Source organism: Protopterus annectens, chromosome 12.part0 (assembly GCF_019279795.1).
Source record: "Protopterus annectens isolate FY-2018-M chromosome 12.part0, PAN1.0, whole genome shotgun sequence".
Classification (NCBI taxonomy): Eukaryota; Metazoa; Chordata; order Ceratodontiformes; family Protopteridae; genus Protopterus; species Protopterus annectens.
Window position 1 is genome coordinate 902404261 of NC_056746.1, and position 27813 is coordinate 902432073.

A 27813-nucleotide genomic window follows, 5' to 3' on the forward strand; every position below is an offset into this window, starting at 1 on the left:
GGACTTATCACAGACAAGCATGGAAAGTGGATGCCCTGTCTTTCAGATGGCAAAACCTATCACTCTGCGCCTTTCCTCCTCTGCCTCTTCTCTCCAAGTCTTACTAAAGGTCAGGCAGGAAAAACCAAAAATGATCCTAATTGCCCTGGACTGGCCTCACCAGCACTGGTACCCAATTCTAAGGGATATGTCTCAACTCCCTCCTTGGTACTTGCCTCAGATACCTCAACTGTCTCAGCAGAGCAATCTACGTCTGCACACTCAGCTCCAAAGTCTGAACCTGGCAGCATGGCTGATCATGTAATTATTCAAACACCTCTTATTAAATCTGTGCTGGATGTCATTTTGGAAGCCAGAAGGCCTAGTACTAGAAAATCTTATGCTGATAAATGGAAGAGATTCTGTGCTTGGAACCAAGCACAAGGAACGGACACAGAAAAACCAAATATTCCTCAGATTTTACAGTACTTGACTGAGATGCTTGACGAGGGCTCATTTTGTTCAGTAAAAATCCATGCCTCTGCCATTTCGGCTCATTACAACATGGAGCCTCCTATTTTTTCTCATCCTCTGCTAAAACAGTATCTTAGAGGGGCCAAAAATTTAAGACCTCCCAGAAGATCACCAACTCCTGCATGGGAACTCAATTTTGTGCTGGAAAAACTCCCCCTGCCTCCTTTTGAACCAGCAGCTACTGCAGATATAAAGTTTTTATCTTGGAAAAACAGCCTTCCTTTTGGCAATCACTTCAGCAAGAAGGGTTTCAGAACTACAGGCCCTCATGGCTGTGGAGCCTTTTATTGTATTTTACCTGGACAGGGTGTCTCTCAGGACCAATTCTTCTTTTATGCCTAAGGTAGTATCCAGTGTGGCTCTTAACCAAACTATTCACCTGCCAGCATTTTACCCAGATCCACAGAACAAGGGGGAGCGGATTTTGGGTTAATTGGACTTACACAGACAACTAAGATTCTACTTAAACAGGACAAAATCTCCAAGAAAGTCTGAGCAACTACTGGTGGCATTTGCTGCAGGATAAGAGGGGAAGGCTATATCAAAGCAGACTATTTCTAAGTGGATAAGCCTTTGCATTCGTTTCTGCTACTTGCATCATGGTAAACCAGTGCCCTAGGGAATTGGGTCACATTCCACCAAGGCTGTCTCTACCTCAGCAGCCTTTCTCAGAGGAGTTCCAACCAAAGACATTCTAGAAGCTGCTACTTGGAGCTCTGTTCATACTTTTACAAAGCATTATCATTTGCCTCTCTTCTCTAAGTCCAGGGCAGGCTTTGCCACTGCAGTTCTGTAGGGCCGTATAGCCGCTCCTAATGCTATTTAGTTCCATCCTCCCATCCATAGCTTTGGGATTCTACCTCAATGTAATAACTGCAACAGTGAAACACGAAGAACATAGTACAGTTGTGTACACTTACCATAAATGTAGATGTTCGAGTGTGTTCACTGTTTCAGTCTGGGTTACCCACCCGCCATCCCCCCTTCTTTCTGGAACTTTTCTTTCCTTCACTATATTCTAAAGCCTTTGTGGTGTATTTGCTTTTAGATGAAGGTAAAGTTTATGTTGCTAAAAGTGCATTTACATAAATATTTCTGTTTATTTAGATTAGATATAGATTTGCCCCCCATTTGGGGGGGCACCTGACATCTGGGGCAAGAAAAACTGAGTAAAATGGCGTCGGCTGCATGTTTTATACCCCTGACGACCTGACGTCATGGAAGAGGAGACAGCAACCAGCGCAGGACCCAAGACTTTGATATTCAGGCCGACTGAGGGCAACCTGCCAGTAGATTACCCAAATGTAATGACTGCAACAGTGAATATAGTCGAACATCTACATTTATGGTAAGTGTACACGAGTGTACTTTTAACCTGGTGAGTGGGACATCAGTGTGCTTGACTATAATCATCTATGACTAGTGTGTTGGGTATGTTGGTTTGCCTTATGGGCTGTGGGCTATGTGTCATTTGGTTTGTGTTGGGGGGGTGGAGGTTGCTTGCGTTTCTGCTTTGGATGTCTCTGTTGCTTGAGCAGATTATTATTGAGAGCCTCTGCAAATGTTTTTGTGTTTCTTTGTGTGGATTTTGGTGGTGTAGTTTAGTGGGACTGTGATGAATGTGGTGTGGTGCATGTGTTTACCTTCTCCTCTTGACTGTCAAGTTCAGTCTAGGCTGGAGAGAGCTTTACCTCCAGTTTGGCTAGATAAGTGCATCTCTCACAGGTTGTGGTGTTGGGTGGTAGGAGGAGAGGGTTGGTTGTGTACATGAGGCAATTGCAACATTGCCTCAAGATGCCCAGCTTCATCAGATAAGAGAGAGCACTGGGAGCTGACCCTTGGACATGCCTGAATAAAAAACTACTTTCCTCTAGACAAGTGAGGAGAGCGAGTATGATAGCTGTTTTTCTCTAAGCAAGTGAAGAAAGTAAGTACAAAAATTGTTTTCCACTATGTAAAGAGGACGGTTGAGTGCTGTAGTAATTTGTAGCTTATGTAGTGCTAACAAGTTCTGAACAAGTGCTGAGGACGAATAAGCAAATTCAAGTGCAAAAATTAAGAATCTGTACCTGGATTTTGTGGTAGGTAGGCTACCTTGTGCTTACCACTCCCACTGATGAGCTAGAACGCTTCTCTCCAACACAGAAAGGCTAGGGGGGGCTCATAAGCTTACAAACAGTCCTGTATACAGCAACTCTGTATCTGGAGTAGACTAGTTACAGGACAGGTGGAAAACCAGCGCAAACGTGGCTTTTAATCCAGAAAGTTGAAAGAGATGGACAAACTGCCCAAACGGCCAATAAACTACAATTTCTGGGCCAGGAACCACTCTTGTGGCAGATAGGCTACCTAGTGCTTACCACTCCCACTGATAAGCTAGAAGACTTCTGTCCAACACTGAAAGGCTTTGGGGGCTCAGAAGCTTACAAGCAGTCCTGATTACAGGAAATCTGTATCTGGACTAGACTAGTTACAGGAATGGCAGGAAGCAAGCTTAGAATTTTTTTTTTTGGAAAGGGAGAAAGGAGAAACAGAAGATAATTCAAAATTAAGGACCTACATGGTTTGCCCTTCACAAATGTTCTCTCTGGATTAGGTAGAATGAGCTAGTGACACTAGATTGGAATAGAGGTGGGATAGAGCTGAACGGATGGGACTGGTAGGAGTGTCTGAAGTCAAAATATGATCTCACTGTACTCTGTTGAGTGAGCAAATGAGATGGACCCAGAAGGAGTGTTCACACACAAATTTACAGAAAGGGAGGGCAATTCCAAAGCCACCAAGATTAATACCAGAACAAGAACAGGGAGGGAGGGTGGAAAACTAACTGCAGAGGCAGAGAGAGACCACAGTATTCTTTGAAACAATTAAATAGAAAAATAAATAACTGTAGAGAAAGACAGACCACAATATTCAATGAAACAATTAAATACACAGACAAATAAAATTTTGTACAATCTGTAACACTGCAAGTTTGTACTTAACTCCGCTAGTAATGCAGTTGATTGTAGGTATGTAGCAGAAGCCAAACAACTCTGATATTGAGCACAGAAAAGATATGTGGCAGAGTCAGGTATTTAAATAAGGTACATAAGGAAAGCTGGTGGTGGAATGCAGAAGTCCAGGAAGTCATAAAAAGAAAGGAGGAGTGCAGGAAGAAGTGGGAGATAGAAAAGACTGACCAGGCTAGGAAGAACTACTGTTTGGCTAACAAGCTAAGAAAGAAGTTGCAATAGCAAAGAATAGGGCATCGAAGGCACTCTACCAACTTATGGAAAGTGGCTCAGTAAGGGGCACAAAAAAACTATATCAGGTTGCAAGGCAAAGACAAAGTTAAAGAAGATAGACACCCTTCATAAGGCATGCCAGCAGCAACCTGCTTACCAGTCCACAGGGCATCAAAGGCAGATGGAAGGAGTATTTCCAGCAGCTTCTGAATGAAGAAAGCCCCACAGAAGCAGTACTGCCCCAGAAACAGCCTGCAATGAGAGAAGAGGAGGAGCCCACCTTAGAAGAAGTAAGAACAGTACTAAGGAAGATGAGGTCAGGGAAAGCAGCAGGCTCAGATGAGGTCACAGCAGATTTGATAAAGATGCTGGGTGAGATAGTGGAGAAATGACTTCTGAGAGTACTAATACCAGTGTGGAGAGAAAGGCATATCACAGATGACTGGAGAAAAAGCATACTCGTACCAGTGTATAAGAACAAAGGGAACATCCACAACTGTGGGAAGTACAGAGAAGTCAGACTCATACCACTTTGCATGAAATTTCTGGAGAGGGTGATTGATAAACGGATGTGCAGAGTAGTTAGGAGATGAGCAATTCGGATTCAGATCAGGATGCAGCACAACTGACCTGATGTTTGCACTGAGACAGATACTTAAGAAGACGCTGGAGATCAGTGTGTCCAACTGGGCATTCCTAGACTTGGAGAAAGCATATGACAAGATCCAAAGAAAGTTGATCTGGGCAGTACTGCGGTGGTTTGAAGTCCCAGAAACATTGGTAGAATTAGTGCAGGCTATGTACAAGGACCCAGTGACTCAAGTACGAACAGTGTCTGGCCTCACAGAGGGGTTTCCAGTGGGAGTGGGTGTACACCAGGGTTCAGTTCTGAGCCCACTGCTGTTCATACTGGTGATGGACTACATTAGCAAACAGTTTGGAGGGGACAGATTAACGAAGTTGCTCTATGCAGACGATGTGGCAGTACAAGCAGACTCTGAGCTAGAACTTCAGCAAAGGATAGCAGAATGGAATGCAAATATGAAGGCACATGGGATGAAACTAAGCACAGATAAGATGGTGGTAATGACAGCAAATTGGGGAAATCAGAAGAAGCTGAGAATAGAGATAGAAGGTAAGATAGTGTAACAGGTAAACAGCTTCAAGTATCTGGGAGGGGTGGCTGAGGAGAAGGGTAGTCTGAATGAAGAGGTCAAAGCTAGAATTAGACTTGCTGCAGCCAACTGGCATAGAGTATCTGGTGTAGTCTATGACAGAGGAATTTCAAAGAAGCTGAAAGGTAAGGTGTACAAAACAGTGGTGCGACCAGTACCACTATGTGGTACAAAAACCTGGGCAGTAAAGGCAGAACAGTTGAAGAAGCTAGAGGTGATGGAAATGAAGTGCCTGAGAAAGGTGGTAGGATGCACACTGTGGGACAAACGAAGAAATGAGGATATGAGAGCAGAAGCCAAAGTAGCTCCGATTGCAGAAAAGATCAAGGAGAACAGATTATGGTGCTTTGGGCACATGTGTAGAAAAGCAGAAAATAATCTGGTGAGGAAGATTTGGGACAGACAGGAAGAAGGTAAGAGGAAGCGAGGACATCCAGCAAAGAGGTGGGTGGATAGTGTGACAAGATCTGTGACGGTCAGGCATGAGTGTTGTAGAAGGCAGGAGTGTGGCACTGCATTGAGAGAGTTGGTGACAGTTAACATGATACCTCAACCCCATGTAGAAAAATGGGAAAAAGGGGGCTGCTGCTGATTGTTGGTCAGCACCAGAGAGCAGTGTCATCGGACAAGGCAAGTACTCTGTTGGGGAACTCTCTCATTTGCTCATGTCAGATAAAGTAAATGACTGACTCTGTTGTCAAAAGCAGATCCCACACAGAGACTTTTATTCCTTTTTTGTTATTTAGACAAAAATATACTTAGAGTCCAGATTATGACATCATTGCTTGTCAGTTTTGTGCTCGTTTCATTAATAGAACCATTAGGCGTAGGGTAGAATTTCTCGCTCAGTTCATAAGCCACCAGTCTTCTTGCTTACCTTCCATCAGTTGTACCGAAGCCGATCTACCTAAGCGAAAGAAAAGAATTAAAAGCTTAGGTCGTCAGACAACAGTTATTTGATGCCTGCTTCTCCCTCCAGGCTTGTGATTATTGAACAAGGTGAGATGTGTTTGCAGCCTCCTCCTTTTGATCTGGTGACTCAAGCCTCTTGTCAAGACCCTTTCGGAGTCCAACATGCGATTGGCTCCATCAACCAAGCCACTGACGTTGGGTCTTTGGTCAGGTCCATGGTCACTGTGCAGCTCTTGGCTTCCGAGGAGCGTATTCCGCCTGGAGATTCTGCAAGCAGCCCTTGGCCTACTCCATCTTTAGGGCATTTACTTCATTCTTTGATACAGGCATCATTGCATCAGATGCCCTAAGGCCTTAGCCACCCCTAAGAAAGTCTTTGTCTCTAGGCCTTCCATTTCCGTTTCTCAGATGTCACAGCAGGATTTAATCAGGTTAGCAGAGGACCTGCTTTACGTTGTCAGATCAAGGCAAGGAAAAGAAAGAGATATTCCTCAAGTAATTTCCGTGAATCCCATCCCTTCTGGGGAAGACTCTGAATTTGAGGAGGCCCCGTCCTTTACCTCCTGTGAGGATCCAGACTCTGAAGAAATCCTCCCTTCAGCCTCACCTCCTGAGGATTTCACTTTTTGGAGAGACCCTCCATGCCATGAGGCAACATTTTCAATGGGAAGCTCAGGGACTACCCACCAACAAAAAAGAAAGTTAAGAAATTCCTGGATTTACCTCAGCATAAGCCACTGGCTATTCCCACCATTCATGAAGTAGTGGAAGAGGTCTACCAGGAATCTTCCTTTAAACCTGACTCCCTCCCACCTGTCCCACATAAGCCAGACAGGTTTTACAGCTTCCAAGATTTCCATAAATATTTTTACAGAGACCCTACTGCTGACCCTGAAGTTGTCACTCCAGGACCGAAAGGAGCCAGAGCCAGTTCCTCTAGGAGCCCACTTCCTACAGACAGAGAGCAGTGCCCTTGACAGGTTTGGGAAGAAGGTTTATACATCTGCCACCTTTGCCACGAGGGCCCTTAATTGTCAATTTCATATGATTCTCTACCAACAGACTATACTAGAGCAACTTAAACAGAAGGTCTCCACCCTTGAAGACAAAAACCTCGCAAAAGAATGAACTGACGTCTGTCATTCCAGTGCTCAGGTAACTGAATATTTCCTCCATTGTGGCTATGATGCTATAGAAGCACCTAGCAGAGCAGTTACTACTGGATTTGTAATTAAGAAACATGCTTGGCTCAGAGAACAAACTCTTCCGGAACATGTCAAGTCTAGCCTGTTGGATGCCCCATCCCCCCCTTGACAAGGAGGTTATATTTGAGCTCAAGGTAGAAGACCTTAAAAAGATGGGGGATAAGGCCAAGTCATTGCAGACTGTAAAATATTTCCTCCAGGTACAACCACCCAAGTTCAGCAGAAATTTTCCAGCCAAACACTGGTCCTTTCCCACCCAGCCTAGGAGTAGGCAGAGGAAACCTCAAGGGATAGGCCACTCAGAGATAATTCACAAAGGGGCAAACAGTGGACCGCAGAGGCACCTAGGCAAGGGAGTTCTAGACCCCAAGTCACATCCAAATAGCAACAACGATTCAACCGCCGCCCCTCCAAAAAGCTAGGAGGAAGGCCGTCTCTTTTCAAACATACCTGGAACCTCATCACCTCAGACAGATGGGTTCTAGACATTATTGCAGATGATTACAGATTTACTTTTAAAGAGCATTTAAAATACTCAGGTTGTTCAGATGTCCTCCAAAATCAAATACAGAGCTCTTGACACCTTACTTTAGATCTCTCCAACTTCAATGAAGTCCTCTTGGTGCCGAAGTTCAAAATGTTAACCCTTCAGAAACTGCTGCCCATGATATCACCCCATACCCTCATGGTCTCTCTAGTCATAAAAGATGCTTATCTGCACATCCCTATTCAGGAGTCACTCAGAAGATTTCTTCACTTCAGGGCAAAATCCAGTCACTATCAATTTTCTGCACCTTGGGCTTATCCACAGCAACCAACAGTGTTCACAAAGTGCGTAGCACCAGCAGCAGCCTTCTACAGGACCAAGAGGGATGCAAATCTCTCTACCTGGATGACTGCCTCATACAGGCTGCAGATTAGGCCAAACTCCTCAATGACCTGAAACTCACTCAGGACCTCCTTCCCTCACTGGGGTTCACAATGAACATACAGAAAGCCTAAACTTCACCAACAAAAAAAGATAGTCTTCCTAGACTCCTCTCTGCAAAAGGCTTTCCTTCTTCCAGGAAAAAAGTCTCCTTCCTGACAAATGTCTTCCACAGGATCTAATTGAGAGATTGCATCTCAGCAAGGGAATTTCTTCAAGCCCTGGGATACATGGCCTCATGTATACTCATGGTTTGCCTTGCCAGACTAGACATGAGAAGCTCTAGTGGTACCTGAAGAATGTCTGCTGCCTGAGTTCACAGTCCCTAGAGACCAAGATCCCCCTGATCCCCTGCCTGAAAACAGAGTTTGCATATTGTGCACAAGCTTGCTCCTAGAATCAGGGCCTCCCTTTCAAAATTTCCCCTCGGGCTGAAACCCTAACTACAGATGCTTCTGAGACCGCATGGGGGGCTCACTTCCAGAACTTCAAAACCCAGGGGAAGTGAGATTCCAGATACAAGGACAAAATACATCAACTGGAGGGAACTCATGGCAGTATTAAAGGGTCTATTAGCCTTCAAGGAAAAATGGACCCCAGGTGTCCTATTAATCAAGACAGACAATAACACAGTTATGTGGTACATATTCTCACCCCATGTGCCATCTAGCAATGGAAATCTGGGAAACATTTCAGTCTATGAGCTTGAATATGATAGCACAATATCTTGCAGGAGTTCAAAATGCCCTAGCAGACCATCTCACCAGAAACTTGAACACTCAGCAGTGGCATCTGCACCCAAAAGTCTTTCAGTCCGTAACCCAATCGTAGGGAATTCCACAGGTGGGTCTCTCTTCATCCAAAGAGAACACACACCTGCAAAAATTTGTATATCGGGGGACTGTTTGGAAAACAGATGCCTTCTCCTTCCCTTGGACAAAGCTTTTTATTTATGCATTTCTCCCCATACCCCTTTTTCCTGGGGTTCTGTTCAAGATAAGAGAAGAGGGCGCAAGAACAATTCTTGTAGCGCTGGACTGGCCCAGACAACAGTGGTACCCTCTCCTCTTTTAACTGACCAACCAGAGCCCATGGATACTCCCTCAGAGAGTAAATCTCTTCACCCAGAATGAGGGAAACATTGTCCACCCCAATCTGTAGACCCTCAGCCTTCCAGCGTGGATGATCCCCCAACAAACCATAATGATGATAGCCTAAGTAAACAGGTACTAGACATACTCAAAGAATCTAGAAGTCTTAACACCAAGAAATCCTACACAGCTAAGTGGAAATGATTTTCTGTTTGGTGCAAAGACCACCACCTAGATCCCAAATCACCATGAGTTTCAAACATCCTGGAATACATGACTGGCCTGCTGAATCAGGGACTATTTAATTATTCCATTAAAATCCATGCTTCTGCCATCTCTGCACAGGTGCCCTCTCACCCTCCCCTTTTCTCCTATCCACTCTTAAAGCAATTTCTTAGGGGATTAATCCACATAAGACCACTCAGAAGGAAACCTACTCCTCCTTGGGAGTAGGCTATGCTACTAGTAATGCTACTCACCAGACTCTCTAACCTAGGTATCTCCCCCTCAACCCTAGATTGGTTACCAGCTACCTAAATGATAGACAATAATTTGCTGAATGGCAAAACTCTCTCTCTCTCTCCTTTACTTGAAACATCAACAGGTGTCCCCCAAGGTTCTATATTAGTACTCAGAATGAAGTGCTGTACAACGATGGCCAATGAAGTACGATTCTCTTGAGAAATAAGTAGCATAATTAAATGATATAAAACTTATAAAAGTGCAGCATATATATATATATATATATATATATATATATATATATATAAAGACTTGCATGAATTTCCAATGCTTCAATCAAATGCACTTACAAGATATCCATGCTGTGAATGCAGTTACACTGTAGCGAAATGATAGCTGTACTTCAGCATTAGGAGGTACACTCATTTTACTGTTTTCTTACTTAAGGTTCTATATTAGGTCCTCTACTCTCTAGTATTTTCATCAACGACTTCCACTCCAGTCTTATTAATGGTTCAGTATGTGGATGACTACCATAATCTGCTCTGCTAACTCTGTTTCCGAACTTCTGCATACTACCTAGAATGATTTCACCTCTACTGAAACATGGATGACATGCAGCCACCTTTGTCTAAATCCCAAAAGTACCAAACTGCTGCTATTCACCCCCAAGAAAAGTACCTCCATAAATAAGACAGAATTCAGCATATACTCTCAGAACAAGACCACTGTAGAAGTAGTCTCTCATACTAAACTATTGGGAGTCATCTTGGATGAAAACCTTACTTCTGATCTCCATGTCCATACCTCTGTCTAAAAGATGCACAAAAATCTTGGACCCCTGTATAGACATAAAACTTTTCTTAATGGCTCTACTCAAACTCTTGCCTGTACTTTCCTCTTCCCCTCACTCCTATACAGTGACTCAATCCTCACCAATATCCAGTTATCCCTAAAAAATAAATGAGTCCTGTTTCAGTAAAGTAGCCAGATTCACAGCCACTGCCAAATGTTCATCCCATCACTGCTCTTCCTTACAGTCACTCAGTTGGCTTGAACTCCCACATCACCTAACATGCCTGCAGTTAACTGTAGCACATAAAATTATTTACAATCCATCAGACTGTCCAGCCTTATTTCCAATTCTAACTCACTACCACCCAAATAGATCACTCAAATCTGAAAATCAATTTCTCCTGTAGGTTGACAAACCAAAACTCCCATCAGGTCAATTGCTGTACTCCTCCATCACCAAACTATGAAATGCACCCATTAGCTATTAGGACTACCGGTAACATCTCATCATTCAAAATAGCTCTGAAGCAGCATCTCTCCACTGTCTAGCACTGTAGATGCTGTATTTTCCATCTTCCTAAGACTTGATTCCTCTGCCTTACATCATATCGCCTTTTTTCTCTACTTCCATCCTCCAAAAACTTTACTCCTATTACTTCTTCACACACTTCACTCTTAGCAAGACTATCTCCCTACTACTAATACGTATACCTTTATATATTTATTGTAATTCTGCATATATTACTCATTTTCTACACTCACAATAGAGTGTACTCTAGAGTATACATGCACATTAGTGTGTACTAGAATATGTACATTGGATTTGCTTCAGTGCCTTGTACTTTTATATTATTTCTCTGTACCCACCTGCATTTTCTTAATGTATTTTATTCCATCTATTGCTGTTATGACTGCTTCTTGTTAATACAAATTGGTCCAATATTCTATAATTTTATTCTAACTGCTTTTGTGTAGCTTTTCTTTTGGGGCCACCACTGACAATGGGTTCTTTTTGGCCCAGTGGACTTTCACTGTAAATGTCAATAAATTAATTTTGTGCTAGAGAAACTGACCTTGCACCACTTTGAGCCAGCAGCTTCTGTGGACCTAATGTTCCAGACATGGAAAACAGTTCTTTTGGCTATCACCTCAGCCAGGAGGATTCCTGAGTTGCAGGCTTTCATGGAAGTCAAACCTTTCCTTTATCTTCCACAGGAATAGTGTCTCTCTCAGGACCAGTCCATCCTTTATACCTAAAGTGGTCACTGACCTCTTTGAATCAGGCCATCCATTTCCTCCTTCCCCAATTCCCAAAACAAACCGGAGAGAATTCTGCATTCCTTGGGTATGTCCAGGTAGCTACACTTCTAGCTGGACAAGACAAAGTCTTTGAGAAAGATTGATGAGCTTTTCATTTCCTTTGCCTCTAGGAAAAAAATGGCAAGCCTGCCTCTAAGCAGACTATTTCCAAATTGATTTCTCACGGCATTTGCTTTTGTTGTAGCTCACATGGCGAAGTGCCACCAGTAGGAATAAAATCTCATTCCACCGGGGCAACTCCTACTTCCACTGCCTTTCTAAAGGATCTCCCCACCAAAGGCATCTTGGAGGCTGCCACCTGGTCTTCATTGTATATCTTCACCAAGCTCTACCTCTTAGCATCTTTCTCCAGGTCTAGTGCAGGCTGTGCCACTGCTCTCCTACAGGACATCCTCTCTTCCCCTTAGGCACCTTCCTCCCTCCTTTCAGCTTTGAGAATCTTCCCAATAGTCAGGACTGCAACACTAAAACATGTAGAATATAGTACAGTGGTGTACTCTTAACATAAATGTAGATGTTTGAGTGTATTCACTGTTGCAATCTTCGTCCCCTCCCACCATCCCTCTCAGCCTATTGTGTAGGTTGATTCTGTTTTCCCACTCAGCCAAAGGACCCTTCCTTGGCTCCATTTCTATGTCATGTTCTCCTTTGAGTACCTCTTATCTGCTTAAGGCTCCTCCTAGTTGAGGGCAAGAAATCACTGGTATCATGACACGGGCTGGCTATCTTTATACCTAAACATACTGATGTTGGTCAGGTGTCAGTGTCTCCACTAGCCAGGGAGCCAGAAAGAAATTTCTGTGGTAGTCGGGCCAGCTGAGGGCTTTCACGGCAGGAAATCCCAATAGTCAGGACTGCAAGTGAATACGCTCGAACATCTGTATTTAAGTGTACACAACTGTACTTTTTGTCCAGACAGACGTCCCAGAAGGTCATGTTCTTAGCAGCTTGGTGGTATTGCAGTGTAGTCCTGATGCTTCAGCCCCCCCTTCAACTTCTGGTGTTGATGTCCACCACAGTTTTCACAGTGTTTTTGCACATTTTTGAGTTTGAGTATTCCAGTAAATGGTGAGTTATCACAGCTGCAGAATTGTAGTGTCATCATGAATCTTTGGCTGGTGTTACACCACTGCTCCATGACTTTTGAGCGGTGAAAATTCCAACCTATTTTCATAGAGGGTCGGTCTTACCTTGTTCCATCACCTCACCAAAAATGGGCTGCTCATTGGCCAAAGTGGGAGGTGTATGACATTTCTTGGCCATAAGAGCATGAAAGTAAATATTCCTTCTGGTACTTGTCCTAATAATCGGCTCATTGCGTGGTACCTTAATCAGGGAAAGTACACACTTGTCCTTTTCCAGAAAGGCACTGCACTTTTTAAGAACTTCACATTTAAACCCTTTATGAATATGCTGGCAGACTTTTTGAGGCTCCTTTTCTGTCTTTGTGGATTCAGTAGATTTTACAGAGTCACATCTAGTTCAAATCTTCCAGGTGTTTGACAGTTTGGAGATTGACATGTGTGCTATTAAGAGGACTCTGTTTTCTCTGCTTTTTCTCTGTTCATTTGGGAAAGCGGGATTTCATTGTGGCAGTATTTTCTGTCCATTGGCAGCAAAGTTTACACTTTATTCAAAAGGTCAAGAAGTGATTGCCTGTGCTGCTTCCAGCCAGTCTGCCTAATTCATTTCACCTTGACACAGTAGAGGGAGACCAATCACCCACCGATGGCTTGGGTGTTATTTCAAGCCATCGGGTCCCAGCAGATTCTAATCAAGGCCCTCTTCCATATTTGAGGCAACAGACAACTGCACTTCAGGTTGTGAGTTTTGCAGTAGACCTTCTGATACATCTAGATCTCATGACAAGAGTGTTAGAGGAGATGAAATTTGTCAGAAAGCCTCCAACCTGAAAGACATGGAATTAGATGTTCTTTGTGTTTCACTGTTGCAGTCATCACACTTGGGTTATCCTGCCAGGGGTAGCCCTCAGTCAGCCCGAATACCAGAGGCTTAGTATTTCTGCGTCAGTTGCTGTCACCCCAGGGCTGACATCAGGTCGTCAGTGGTATAAAATCAGGCAGCCGACGCCATTACATAAGTCTTTCTTGCCAAGGAGCCCGAAGCAGAAGCAGTTTGAGTGCTGGTTGGCAGGTACTTGAGTTTTCGTTTCCGAACTGAAGTTGAAGTCTTCTAAAGCTAAGTATCCCGTTAGGGATCCTTTTTTCTTGCTCTAACCGATGTCAGAAAAAGTTAATTGTCTCGCCTCTGGAAAGCTAATACCACACTGAGACTTCCATTCTTACTGCCTCACCTGTTTAGGCCCAGACCACGACATCCCTCGCTGTCACTTTTTGTGCTTTGTTCAACGCCAGAACTATACATCCTCGGGCCCTTATTGTAGCACGCTCTCAATCCTCTTATTCCAGTATGGCTTCGGTAAGCCATCCGACTACTGATCTTCCAAAAAAAGTAAGGATAAAGACAGACACAGACCGCACAGGTCCAAAGCTGCCAACGACGCTTCCGTTAAGCTAGTAGTCAGTTCTCCGGTCCTAACTGAGGCCCTTTCGCAGCCCCTGATGCCCACTTCTATGGATTTGCAGGCCACTACTAAGACCTGTTTGGAGTCTGGTATGCCGCGAGACTCTTCTTCGACTAAGGATTCTGCGGCTGTCTCTACCTTGGATGGGTCCATAGCCACTGAGCAGGCAATTCTTAGCACTGCCGACACTTGACACAAACTGTTGACTTCTTTCGCATCTTCAGTTCTTTATAAAACTATCGAGTTTCTAAGGCCCAGGGTGTGAACTACTCCTAAAAAAAAAGATGACCCAAGCTCAGGCACCTGTTTCTATGCCTCAGTCTCAAATGCTTAAAATGGCGGAAGACCCTATTATGCTTATTAGGGGAAGCCAGGCTACCCCTTCCAAAAGAGAGAGACTTGTCCCCAGTAGTTTTATCTGAAGAGGAGTCTGATGACTGAGGTTTCTGAATATGAAGACATGCAACCCCTCTCTGCTTGTAAGTGTTCTGATGCAGAGGAAGTCCATTCCTTCTGCATCTCCTCCCGAGGATTTTTCATTTGGTGAAACCCTACATGCTTTAAGGGAGCATTTCCAGTGGGAATGTCAGGACTATCCTGAGTCGAGAGACTCTGGGAATTCTTAGTTTTACCACAGCACAGACCTTTAGCCATTCCTCCTGTCCTGGATGTTGTGGATGATGTTTTTATGGAATCCAGTTTGACTCCTGGCACTTTTCCTCCTTCTCCCAGGAAACCTGACAGGTACTACATAGTCCCTGACTCTCACAAATTCCTTTTCAAAAATCCTACTGCTGACCCAGAGGTCATCTCCCAAGGACCAAAAGGAATTAACGCAACCTCCGCTAAGAATCCCACCTCCTCTGACAGGGATTCCCAGGCTTTAGACAGATGGGGTAAAAAAGTATACACATCTGCAATTCTTGCTGTTAGAGCCCTAAGTTGTCAGTTTCACATGCTAGATTATCAGCAGCATACCATGGAACTTGTCAAACAAAAAATATCTTCCTTTCCTACTTGTGCAGAAAGTAAAGAATTACAAGAGCTTATGCATTCTGCAAGCCAAGTTACTAAGCACATCTTGCAATGTGGTTTTGACGCCCTAGAAGCAACTTGCAGAGCAGCAGTCACTGGTTCTGTCCTTAGAAGGCATGCTTGGCTTAAGGAAAGGACCTTGCCAGACCATGTCAAATCAAAATTATTGGATGCGCCATTAAACAAAGGCAATTTGTTTGGCACCAAGGCAGAAGTAGTATTTAAAAAAATAGAAGGAAAAGCTAAATCTATACAGACAAACTTTACAGGTCCAGCCTCTGAGGTTCAGTAGGCATTGCCCTTCCAAGCAGTGGTCCTTTGCAACCTCCTCCAGGCCAGCTCAGCCCAGACCCAGGGGAAGCAGACTCCCCAGACAGCATTCCCAGGGAATGCAGAGATCTAAGCAATGGAGTTCCTCCTCTTCAAAAACAGGGAGTACTAAGGCACCCCCTTATGATAAGAACTCACAATGACTGTACACTTCCACCCCTTACCTCTGCCCACGTGCTTGTGCCCCTAGGAGGAAAACTGTCATTCCATGCAAACAACTGGGCCTCTATTACCAACGACCGATTGGTCCTAAACATAGTGTCCCAGGGATACAAATTTTATTTCCGCACTCTACCAACCCCAAAAGGGTTCCTAGATCTTCCTCCAAACCAGTGGGCAGAGGCCATAAAGCAAGTCCTTTCCCTGTTCTCCGTGAGGGCAACCAGGTAGGCCAAGGGTTCTATTCCAGACTCTTCCTGGAACCCAGAAAAGAGGGCACCTGGCGCCCAATCCTCTATCTAACCATTCTAAACACCTTTCTGGTGATACCAAAATTCAAAATGCTCACCCTCCAGCAGCTTCTCTTATGCTTTCCAAGGATGCTTGGTTAGCCACCCTAGACCTAAAGGGCCTACCTTACACATCTCAATCAGGGAATCTTGCAGGAAATATCTACGTTTCAGTGCAGGATCTATGCACATTCAGTTCTCTGCACTTCCCGTTGGCTTATCCACTGCTCCCAGAGTTTTCACAAAATGCCCGGCCTCCAGCCATTGCTTTTTGCAGACAAAGAATTATTCAAGTTTATCCCTACTTAGACGATTGCCTGATTCAGGTAGACAGGAAAAGGTGTTACAGCACCTGACCTTTGTAAAGGATCTACTGACCTCCCTGGGGTATACTAACAAAAAGAAATCAAAACTAGTCTCTAAACAAGAAGTTGTATTCCTGGGAGCAAGCCTGGACACAGCATCCCAGATGGCATTCCTTACTCCAGAAAAACAAGCCTACCTGACAGGCTACATTTCTGAACTATCCACCAGAACCCAGTTATCCGCAAGGAAAATCCTGCAAGCTCTAGGGTTCATGGCGTCCTGCATTCTACTCATTCCATATGCCAGACTGCATATGAGGAAACTACAGTGGTACCTAAAAAGCCTTTGATATCAACACTCTCAAGACCTGAAAACTATCACACTTATGGTACTCTAAAGAAATATTTTCTTTGGTGGGCAGCAGAATGCAACCACAACAAGGGACTTCCCTTCTCACAACCCCATGCCACCCTTTCGGGGCCATTGGAGCCCAAATCAAGTACATCTGCATATCAGCCAAAAAGAGATGCTAGGTGTTCAGCATGCTCTGACAGCTTTCAGACCCCTACTCTCCCCATGGCCTCTAGTGATCAAAACAGACAACACCACAGTGATGTGGTATATCAACAAGCAGGGAGGGACTCACTCTTATTCTCTCTGCAGGCTCTACATGACCCTTTGGCACATGGCTTCAGCCATGCAAATTCATCTGCTAGCACAATTCCTGCCAGGCTTCCTAAACTCTCTGGCAGACAACTTAAGCAGGAACCTGCTAGACCAACATGAAAGCTAGACCACAGAACCTTCAGCCTTGTAACCCAGAAATGGGGCACCCCTAAGGTGGACCTCTTTGCCTCCCACTCCGATCATCAGCTCAGCAAATTCTGCACCAGGGAACCTCACAGCAAGGCCTGGAATGTGGATGCCCTATCCTTCCAATGGGTAAACTTCTCGATCTATGCATTTCCCCCTCTACCACTCATTTCAAGGGTACTGCTCAAAATAAGGGAGGAAAAACCAAGGGTAATCTTGATTGCCCCAGACTGGCCACGCCAGCACTGGTACCCACTGCTGCGCAGCCTGTCACCATGGCACATACCTCAGATCCCAACACTCCTGACCCAGAAGAATGGAGAATTCATGCATCCACAATTGCAGACCCTGACCCTGGCAGTCTGGCTTATTCCCTGACCTCTCCGCAAGCTGCCAGCCTAAGCAAACAAGTACTGGATGTTATTCGTTAGGCCTGATGCCCCAGCACTAGAAAATCCTATGCTGACAAGTGGAAAAGGTTTTGCACCTGGATCCAGGCTAAGGGAACTGAAACAGCACAGCCCTCCCTTCCTCTCATCCTGGATTACCTAGCAGACCTACTACACAGAGGTCTATCCTTCTCATCTATTAAAATACACGCCTCTGTCATCTCTGCTCATTACAGCACAGAGCCACCTCTCTTCTCAAACCTTTTCATCAAACAGTTCCTAAGAGGGGCTAACAACTTAAGGCCACCCAGAAGAGCTCCTACCCCAGCTTGGGACCTTAACTTTGTGGGAAAAGCTCACCCTACCCCTTTTTGAGCCTGCAGCTTCAGCAGAGTTAAAAGTCCTCTCTCGGAAAAAAGCTTTGCTTCTGGCCATCACTTCAGCTAGAAGAGTTTCAGTGCTACAAGCATTCATGGGTGTAGAACGCTTAATCATTTTCCATGCTGACAGGGTCTACCTCAGGACTAACCCATCCCTCATGCCTAAAGTGGTGTCCAGGGTGGCTCTCAACCAGTCTATTCATCTGCCCACCTTTTTCCCTAACCCACAAAACAAAGGGGAAGGATTCTGCACTCTCTAGATATGCACAGACAGCTCAGATTCTATCTGGATAGGACTAAATCTTTTAGAAAAACTGACCAATTGCTAGTCTGCTTTGCAGCACAGGCAGCGGGCTAGGCCGTATCCAAACAATGGATAGCACACTGCATCCATTTCTGCTACAAACAGCACAGGAAACTGCCCCAAAGGGGATCAGGGTGCATTCCACCAGGGCAACCTCCACCTCTGCAGCTTTTCTCAGAGGGGTCCCCACCAGAGACATCCTGGAGGCTGCAACATGGACTTATGTTCATACCTTCACCAAGCATTACCACTTGTTTATCTCCTCCAAATCCAGGGCAGACTTTGAAACTGCAGTCTTGCGGAGCATCCTGGCCAGCCCCCAGTCTTCTTGACTGCCTCCACCCTTTTATTCAGCTTTGGGAATCAACCCAAGTGTGATGACTGCAACAGTGAAACACTAAGAACATAGTACAGTTGTGTACACTTACCATAAATGTAGATGTTAGAGTGCATTCACTGTTGCAGTCTTGGTTTCCCACCCTCCATCCCCCTTGTCTCTTTCTCTTCCCCTCTCCTTACAGGGGAATTTTTGGTATTTACTTTCTACTGGTGGTGGTCTTCCACTATAACTTAGCTCCCTATTTGGGGGCTCCTGACATTTAGGGCAAGAAAAACTGATGCAATGGCGTCGGCTGCCTAATTTTATAACACTGACGACCTGACATCAGTCCTGGAGCGACAGCAACCGACGCAGAAATACTAAGCCTCTGGTATTCAGGCTGACTGAGGGCTACCCCTGGCAGGATAACCCAAGTATGATGACTGCAACAGTGAATACACTCTAACATCTACATTTATGGCAAGTGTACACAACTGTACTTTCTCTCTGTGTAGAACAATAGCACATGCTGTCTTGATGGATTTTGCACACTTACCGGTGTTGATATGACATTTTCCATGGTTATTGTATGTGTTCTTTTATTTCTGCCTATTGCGATATTGTAGATGACAGGATTGTAGCCCAGCACTGGCAGGTTAAGGTGGTGCTGGATGTGATTTGCTGCATTTCATATTTGCATTGTGGCGTATGGTGGTCAGGTGTTATTATTTCCCCCCACACTCAGAATTATTAATATTTGTGGGTAATTTCTTAGTAAAAGGCAAGATATGATAAGGTGTGTGTTTTTGTATACGTTAAGAAATGTCTCTAAAAATCTACTGTATTTATCCTTATTGCAATTCTGAGTCCTGCATTTCATAGTTCTGGAATTATGTTGAAAAAATGCAAAGCTACAGGAGAACAGCAAATGTTTACATTCTGTTTTTTCTTGTTAAGCTGCTTTGTATGGGGACGCATGCCTTCTGCACCTCCCACACCCCCACTGCCAGTATATACTAGTTGCAAAATTGTCATACTTAAGAGGAAATAGAATACTCTAAGACACAGAGATTTTGTAGAATGTGCAAGCCGTCATTTTCTCACTTTGTCTTGCTGTTCTGGGACTCCCACTAATGAGTCTTGCAATTTGAAACTCTTACTATTCTGCATCCCTCAGTGATGTAATTAATGCACTAGTACGGGGATGTATCCATACAATCTGGATGTACCCCTATATACAAACGCACACATACTAGAACTAATCTGAAGTCACCAAAAATCTATTTTCTTGAATTAATTCATTGAGAAATGTTACACACGTTTGGAACGATGGTAGAAATGCATCGAAGTACTGTAGAACCCTGTATATGGTTGCATCAAAGGTGAGTGTCATTACTGTACTAAATCACTTTAAATGCCATCTGCATTTCCATCTTGCTTTTGAGGAATTCCTTTCTTTTGATTTAAATGTTAAGTGACCGACTTTATCCATCCTTTGTTCATTCTCTGTTTCAGTGCCTTTGTGGTCATTGCCTCTGTTCTCAGGATTTCTAAGCTTCAGGTCTTTTGTAAGGATCAGGTTGTCCTGTAATACATATCTGTGCTTTGTCTTGAAAGTGGTGTCAGAAGTCTTCTTAAATGGTCCGTTCATTTCCATGTTTTGTTAGGAGAGAACTGTATCTTCGCACACTGAATGTATTTTGTCCATTTGAGTTCTGTTGAAATGTGCATGAATTTAGGGAGGCAGAGCGGTAGTTAGGTCTTCTTTACACTGCAGATGTCAGGGCTGACCAGTGCTAATATAAACTTTTATTTTGGAAAACGGTGGTGTCAGAGACCACGTGACGACAGATGTGACTACTACTAGTGCTAGTTTTAAATATGACCTGGTATAGAAGGTGTATGCTGGCATAGGTTAGGCATGCCTCTGACTGTGTGAGCTATGAAGAAATGTCATTTTGAAGTAGAAAATGTGATGAATCCAGCTTTGACTCACCAATAAGAGTTGATCTTGTTTTAGAGGAGTACAAAGCAAGAGAAAACAAAGCTGGTGTTAGGAGGCACTTTGAGTCCTCTGAGGTGTGTCAGGGAATTTGTGAAAATCTGCGCTCTCCTGCAATAACGCACTTGGCCATAGAATTACTGTAGATCTCTTGAGAGCTAGGGTGATGTGCTTATAAATTTAAGACTAGAAACTTTCATGGTGGCTTGGCTGCAGTCCGTTTTTGTCAGCTTGACTTTGTTCTGATACCTGATACTGTATACATGCATATTTAATTTCAGTTTTACAGTAGTAGTGTGTTTGCACTGAATTGACCGATTGCCATTTTTTCTCATGCTGATGCAGGTTACTAAAGAGACTGGCCCTCCTCATATGAAGAGTTTTGTAACTAAAGTTGCTGTTGGTGACTTTGTTGGTGAAGGGGAGGGAAAAAGTAAGAAGATATCTAAAAAGAATGCTGCTATTTCTGTATTAGAAGAGCTGAAACAGTTGCCACCTTTGCCAATAGTTGAGAAAATGAAACCAAGAAGCAAAAAGAAAACCAAATCTATAGTTAAGGTAAGGTGAAATTAGAGGTTATTACCAAATGCTTGGCCATGTTTTTCGTAATGATGAATTGTTTGACATTTTTAATGAGAAGCTGCTTGAAACTTTTTATATCTGTAACTGTACTGATGCTCGTAATTTTCATGTGATGGTCCTTAGAGTCACCCGTGCTTTTTGTTCTGTGTTGTGACTTTAACTTTGAATGGTGAAACCTTTCTTTGGAGGAGATTCATCTCGCTGTTTTATGGAGCTGAGATACTTACTGGCTGTTTTTATATGCTACCAGTTCTGCAAGAAACTGTTAAGAATTCCTGCTGGGTCGTCCACACTAATTTTAAATAGTTAAGAATGTTGCTTTTTAAGTATTTTACTGGTTATGCCATTCTTCATATCTTGTTGCTCTGCTTTGAATCAGTTGCTTTTCCAGTTTTAAAATTAGCTTTTTTTTTTTTGTTTCGTATGACAAGTTGTTCAAGTAACTTTTACTGTTTTAAAAAAAACAAAACATGCCCAACACTAGCTACAGACAAGTCCCGAATATGGCCAAGGAATGAACCCGATCAGTCGACTAGCACAAATCCAGCAGGCCAAGAAAGAAAAAGAACCGGAATACATACTCATCACAGAACGAGGCCTTCCAAGGCGCAGGGAGTTTGTCATGCAGGTTTGTACTGTAAATCTTCTACAAATTTTAATTCTTGCAGTGTCCTTGATCTTTATTTTCTTTCGTCTTTAACAGATTCCAGTCCTGTCTCTTTAACTATGCTGCATTTTTTAGTTTTTGACATTTACACCATTGATGCTGTCATTTTTTTTTCTTTGAAAATGCCTTGTAGCTTGAGGTTCTGTGCTAGTGTCTAGCTGTGAGACATGCAAGTGATAAGACTGGGGACCCTCCCATGTGTTTCTTTAGTTTGACTTGGCTTGGACTTTGTCTTAATTGAGCTACTCTCTAGGGTAGGTTTTAGATGGTGAATTTACTTCTGACAGTTGCTGTATGCTATGCTCGTTAGTAAAAAAAAAAAAAAAAGTGTGCCAGCTTGTTTCATCTTGGGAGCATGTAGAAGAGAGATTAACAGACCAACATGCCAGCAGTCGTAAATATATTTTTATTTATTTGATGGGGTTGTGTACTGATCACAACTGACCAGTAAGGTTGCTTTTATTCATGTTGAGTGATTTCACCCATATGAGGGACTGTAAAGCAGGCGTTATGCTTTTAGCCTGATCAGAATTCATGTTCTTTTAATGTTAGTAGATGGTATTGTTGTATACAAGTTAAGAGTTGATTGTAAATTATTTTTTCCAGTGTTTTACTAAGAGTAAAGGGAAGTGAGATATTAGAGTGGCATTTATTTACAGGTTTAAGCTATTTGGATGAGATTTAATTAACTGTCTGATCACTGTAAATGGCTAGACCCCTCAATGAAGGCATCTCCCACATGGCAGCATTGAGTCTTTCCCTAGCTTGACTCATGCCCATATCCATAATGCACTGTTTCTGTCTAGCTTGCTACTCCAGATATTATTGCCTCCTTCAGTGCTTCATTGGTGTCCCAACTAGCTCAAACTATGATTCGAGGGTTTGATGTCTTTGTGGAAAGATAAGTACTACAATTGTTATATTTTATTTATTTATATATTTATTTTTGTTTCCTGGGAAATAAGTCCAGCTGAATATTAAAACTCCATTTTTATCTGAGCCTAGGAAGACAAGTTCTGTGTTTTTTTATATATGAAGTTATTATGGCAATGTGCAAACATATATTAAAGCAAAAGCATTTAAAAGGTTTAAGCAGACATATCAAGAGTTCGACAATTAATTGGACTGCTCAATACACCCACATTACAGTGAATGTTTTATAAAAGTTATATGAAGACAGTTCTGGAGAAACACTCTAGTGCCTGTGCATAAAAGTTAATCTTTTATTAAAAAATACAAAGGAAATTTTTATGCAAAGACTGCATGAGAGATGGGGGCTCAAGTAGTGAGGAGAGCACATTTTGGGTGGTTCATCAATAGTGATTCCAAGTAGTTAAGTATAGTGGATTAGTTCAATTAATGTCCTAAAGGGTGATTGAAGTGTAAGTGGGTTTTAGCAGTTTTGCTACTATTTTAGGTGTGAAGCGCATAAGTTGTTTTTCTGGTTTAGGACTAGGTTAGATTACATAAGCCAGGTTCCCACAGATGTAGAGGAGTGTTGAGTGACTTTCTGAAGCTCAGAGAGGGAGCTGAGCAGATGATGGTGGAGCCATCTATATACTGGGTAAGAATGGAGTTGGTTAGTGTGTTGGGCAGATTATACATGAATACATATTGAATAGACATTTGTCGTTGATAGATCCTTGATGGATACCAAATGGGATGAGAAAGAATGTAGAGGAGCCTTTTAGCCATTTTGCACTGAGTTCTATGGAGTGAGGTAAGATGTGAAACACAGAATTGATTTGTCTTGTAAGCCTGTCTTGTTGAGTCTGTGAAGGAGAAGGAGGTGTGAAACGTGTCAAAGGCTTTAGAGAAGTCAAGGAATACTGAGGAGACTGGGAGATTTCTGTTTCTAAGGGTATTTATAGTTTTGAGAAATGAGAAGAGAACTTGTCAAGACTGTGAGAATGATGGAAGCCATGTTGGGATGGTGAGAGGAGATTGTTGAGGAGGAAAGCTAGCAGTTGAGTGGATACATTCTCTCCACGATTTTTGAGAGGGGTAGTAGAATAGCTGTGTATCTGAAGTTAGAAATGTTAGAGGATGGGACACCTTTATGTAGTGGGAGGATGAAGACTTTCCAATGGAGAAGAATTATGCTGTCTAGATTGATCATATTAATTAAAATAGAGAAAGGGTGAGCAAACTTTTCTGTTGCTAATTTTAGATGGGAGTTATCTGGGGCTGTAATGGTCTTTTTTGAGATACTATTTGGTTTTGGTGGGGAAGGCTAGTATTTTTAATGTGGCATGTGAGAGCTGGAGCTTGGACTGTACTATGTTTAGGGTTTGAGAAAAGAGGTAGCAGTACTGGTAAAGCGTGTATTGACAGAACAAGCTACATTGAAGTCTGATTCCAATAGATAGAGGATTAGGTTGCGAGGGTTTACCTGGGTTTAAACATGTAGGGATGGTAGACCCACAACAGTTTGGGGATTTGATGTGTTGATTCTTTTGGGAGAGGAGTAAGATTTTCTGTCTGAATTTCTTTGGGTTTTAGTTTAATTAGGATGGTGATGGTAATGCAGGTCTAATCCTTTTGCCACTTGTTCATGCGTCATCTCATAGGTGCTTGAGTTTTTTGGTAGTCTTAGTGGCCCAGGGGACTGGGATAAATTTGACTCTTGTCGGAGTCTGGCATGAGAATTTAGGATGTTTAAAAAAAGTATTCTTCAAGTAGTGGACAGCTTCATTTATTGGGTAGTAGCTTTAGTGCTTTCCAGTTGTAAGCTTGGAGGGATGCAAAGTATTAATCCTTGTTGAAGTTAGAATGATTCTTGTTGCTATTCCTAGAAATCTAGCATTGCTGACGGGAGCCAAAAGATGTTTAAAAGTGTTTTTTCATTGGTTTGTTTAAATGGGGTTCTACTGTATTATGCTGACTGAAATTTGTTTGTCTTTGCAACAAGACTAGAAGGCTGATTACAGCGCATTCCTTTAGACCTCACTTTCCAAGCAAAAGTCAACAAAGTACTTTTATTTCTTCTGCACTTGCTGTTGCCTATTGATTTTGTAGTGTTTAAACAAGTTTGACTTATTTTATTTTTCATGCTATAATTTAATTATTTTGTATGTTTGCTTGACTGAATAATTTAATCGCTAATTTGCTTCCCTGCGGTAAATCTACTGATTTCCCCTCAATTTTGTTTTTTATTTTAGTTACATTTAAACAATCTTTGATTACTTTTCTTAGATTGAATCGAAGTATTGTTGTGCAGTCACCTGATTATATTATTTACTGTTACCCTGTGCTTAATCTGCTGTTTTACCTCCATCTTTGCTGTTTATTAACTTGGTAATTGAAAAAGCAAAGTTTTAACCACTGTATGGGCAAGTCTGAAAGATAATGGTGACTTCTCAGAGAGGATAAGCAACTGATGTTTCTGGAGAGCTAGCATTATTGACTGGAATCAAAAGCTGGTTGAAAACATTATTTTATTGGCTTGTTTTGAAGTCTTTACTCATCTATATTATGCTAAGCTACACTGCATGCATTGCCATGCAAACCTTAATTTGGTAAACACAGGCACTTTGAAGATTTACTCCTAGCAAGCCTAGCCAGAGCTGTACCCATTAGTATGCTATGCTAAAAGCACTCTTGTTACTGTAAACTGCTTCTTTCTTAGTAGAGTACCTTCACTACTTCACTGTTGTACTACAAACATACAGATAATTCTTACAATACCAAACAAATCAGTTTCATTTCCCCCACATTTCTGTACTCTTAATGTTCAGATAAGTCTTTGTCCTTCCATATCACTGTTGCAGTATTTGTAACAGTAGTATCCCCTACCAAAGGCGACCCAACGTCTAGCCGGTATAGCAAATCCTTTGTGTTGCTTTAGGGTACACCATACGTCACATGTATGCTCCTCCTATAACATAGGGCATAAAGATGAAGTCCAGACATATCATCATCAAACTTCTTTGCCATCAGTCCAAATGCCATGATCGCCCGAGTCGTTGCTGGTGTACCTAGCCATTCCGATAAGTGCCCTGTTGGGGTTTTTTGCTTTTACTTTTGTATTGTGGGGTTTCTCGTCATCCAGGAAGAGTAAATGCCAGTGTGGGAGACAGATTCCTGATAGACTGTCACAAGCAGTGCTTGTTTTGTTTAGGTGTTGCACACAATCATACATCCTGCAATGTTTGTCAGGCCTTTGTTCCAAAGACTTCATGTAGATGTCCTTCAAGGATGCATCTGCAGTCATAACATATGGGTTGTCCTGCCTCAGGCAGCCCTTCGGTCGGCCGGATTCCAAAGTCTGGGTCTGGCCTCGGCTGATGTCGCACCTTCCCCGACGTCAGAGCTTCTGGGGTATAAAGGCATCAGCCGACACCATTTTCCTCAGTCTTTCTTGCCGCGCGGTGCCCGAAGCAGAAGCTGTTCGCAAGTGCCGGTCGGTCAGATCCAGAGATTTCAGCTACCAAAGACTTCGAAAAAAGCTAAGTACCCCGTTGGGGACTCTCTCTTGCCTCAGCCGATGTCAGACAAAGTAAATAATTGTTTAGAAGAAAGCCAAAATGTAAGGTTAGCCTCAGTTGCCAGCCTTTATAGCACTTGGTATAGCAACTGCCTAATGCTCACAGTCAATGGACTACTACTTACCCAGTCACAAGCATATGTACCTGTGAGAGATGCAGATATTTGACTAATATGGAGGCATCTTAGTTAAATAACACTTAACACAAATAAATGGGAAATTATCATATGTTGAGGCTGTAAAAAAAAAATAAATAAAAATCATTGCTTAAGCTTCCAAGATCAAACAAGACCTGGTTTCAGGGAAATTAAATACATAATCACATATTGCTATATCCACACTCACTAAGAAACAAATAGCCCCAAACCAAGTACAACTTAAATCTTTCACTAATACTAATAATATACTTTTGATTGGTGACTCCATTGTAAGATAAACCAACACTAATCCTACAAGGCTGGACAAAAACAAGGTGACAGTGAGTTGTCTTTCCTGTGCCAAGATCTTGACGTTTCAAGGGCCCTCAGACTCTTAAGATGAACAGATATGACTATGACATGGTGGTCCATGTGGGTGTAAATGACCTGGCATGCATAACTTTAAGGGAAATTAAATGACACATTTCTGACCTCTTCATGTCAGTTACAAGTGGAGGCTAATAGTCCTTCCTACACCAAGATTAATGCCCGGGTGCAAGGAAAAGATGGTTGATTTCAGCTCCTGACTTAGTAGCTGTTGTCATTTGACGGGGATCCCTTTTGTGTTAGCATGAGATGAACTGCTGCACAGCTCCATGTTCTTTGCTAAGGACTGCTTGCACCTGACATTCCAAGGCATCCACATACTGGTCAAAGCATTTGTTGCCCCATAGTGCCCTTTTTGGCAGATTCCAGCTGATGAATCTTCGAAAGTACAAAATGTAAGAAACCACAATGTTAATGTGGTGATGCTCAGTGCTAGGAGTCCAAATAAATTGCCTGACCTTGAAGACCCCATCCATTTGAAGCACTTTCTATGTATTATTACTGCAGAAAAACACCCCTTCTATTTCTAGGGTGTTACCCTACCAAGCCTGGAGACATGGTGGAAAGTGTGGTGGAGTAGCCATATTTGTTAAAGATCACGTTACTTTGAGATATATTCCCAGACACCTGTAAACTGAAGTTATTGAGATTCAACTTGGCATAAATAAAACCAACTTCAGATCGTAGTATGTTAAAAGACCCTTTTGATGACCTCTTAAAAACTATGCCCCTTTTCTATGTATGTTGAATAAACTTTATATACTCAAAAACCCTATCATCTTGGGAGACTGACTCCCTCTTGATAAACTGGGAGACATGGACATCAAATATGTGCCCTAAAATTTCTTTATTTCATTAAAAAGAATTCCCTAGATCAAATAGAGGCTACTAGAGAACCAAATATTCTTAACATGATCCTCACGAATGTGGCAGCTGTATGTACATTCTCACAGGCATATACCCTAGCTCTTCAGCCACTCCATCCACTTAAATGGCTCAAACCCCTGCCAAAAAACAAAAAGGATGCAAGAGGTCCCCCAGTAGAATCGGCCAC

At 42.8% G+C, this 27813-nt stretch overlaps 1 protein-coding gene across 4 annotated transcripts in view; it reads left to right on the top strand.

Annotated features, from left to right (window-relative positions):
• STAU1 (staufen double-stranded RNA binding protein 1) overlaps positions 1-27813 on the top strand; it is a 2205075-nt gene that overhangs the window by 1359758 nt on the left and 817504 nt on the right. For 2 of the 4 annotated variants that reach the window (XM_044089933.1, XM_044089935.1), the window contains exons 8-9: positions 20846-21058; positions 21567-21710. In XM_044089933.1, the coding sequence (XP_043945868.1) occupies positions 20846-21058; positions 21567-21710 (357 nt within the window). The remainder of the gene's footprint in view (positions 1-20845; positions 21059-21566; positions 21711-27813) is intronic. The other 2 variants (XM_044089934.1, XM_044089936.1) reach the window with 1 other exon arrangement.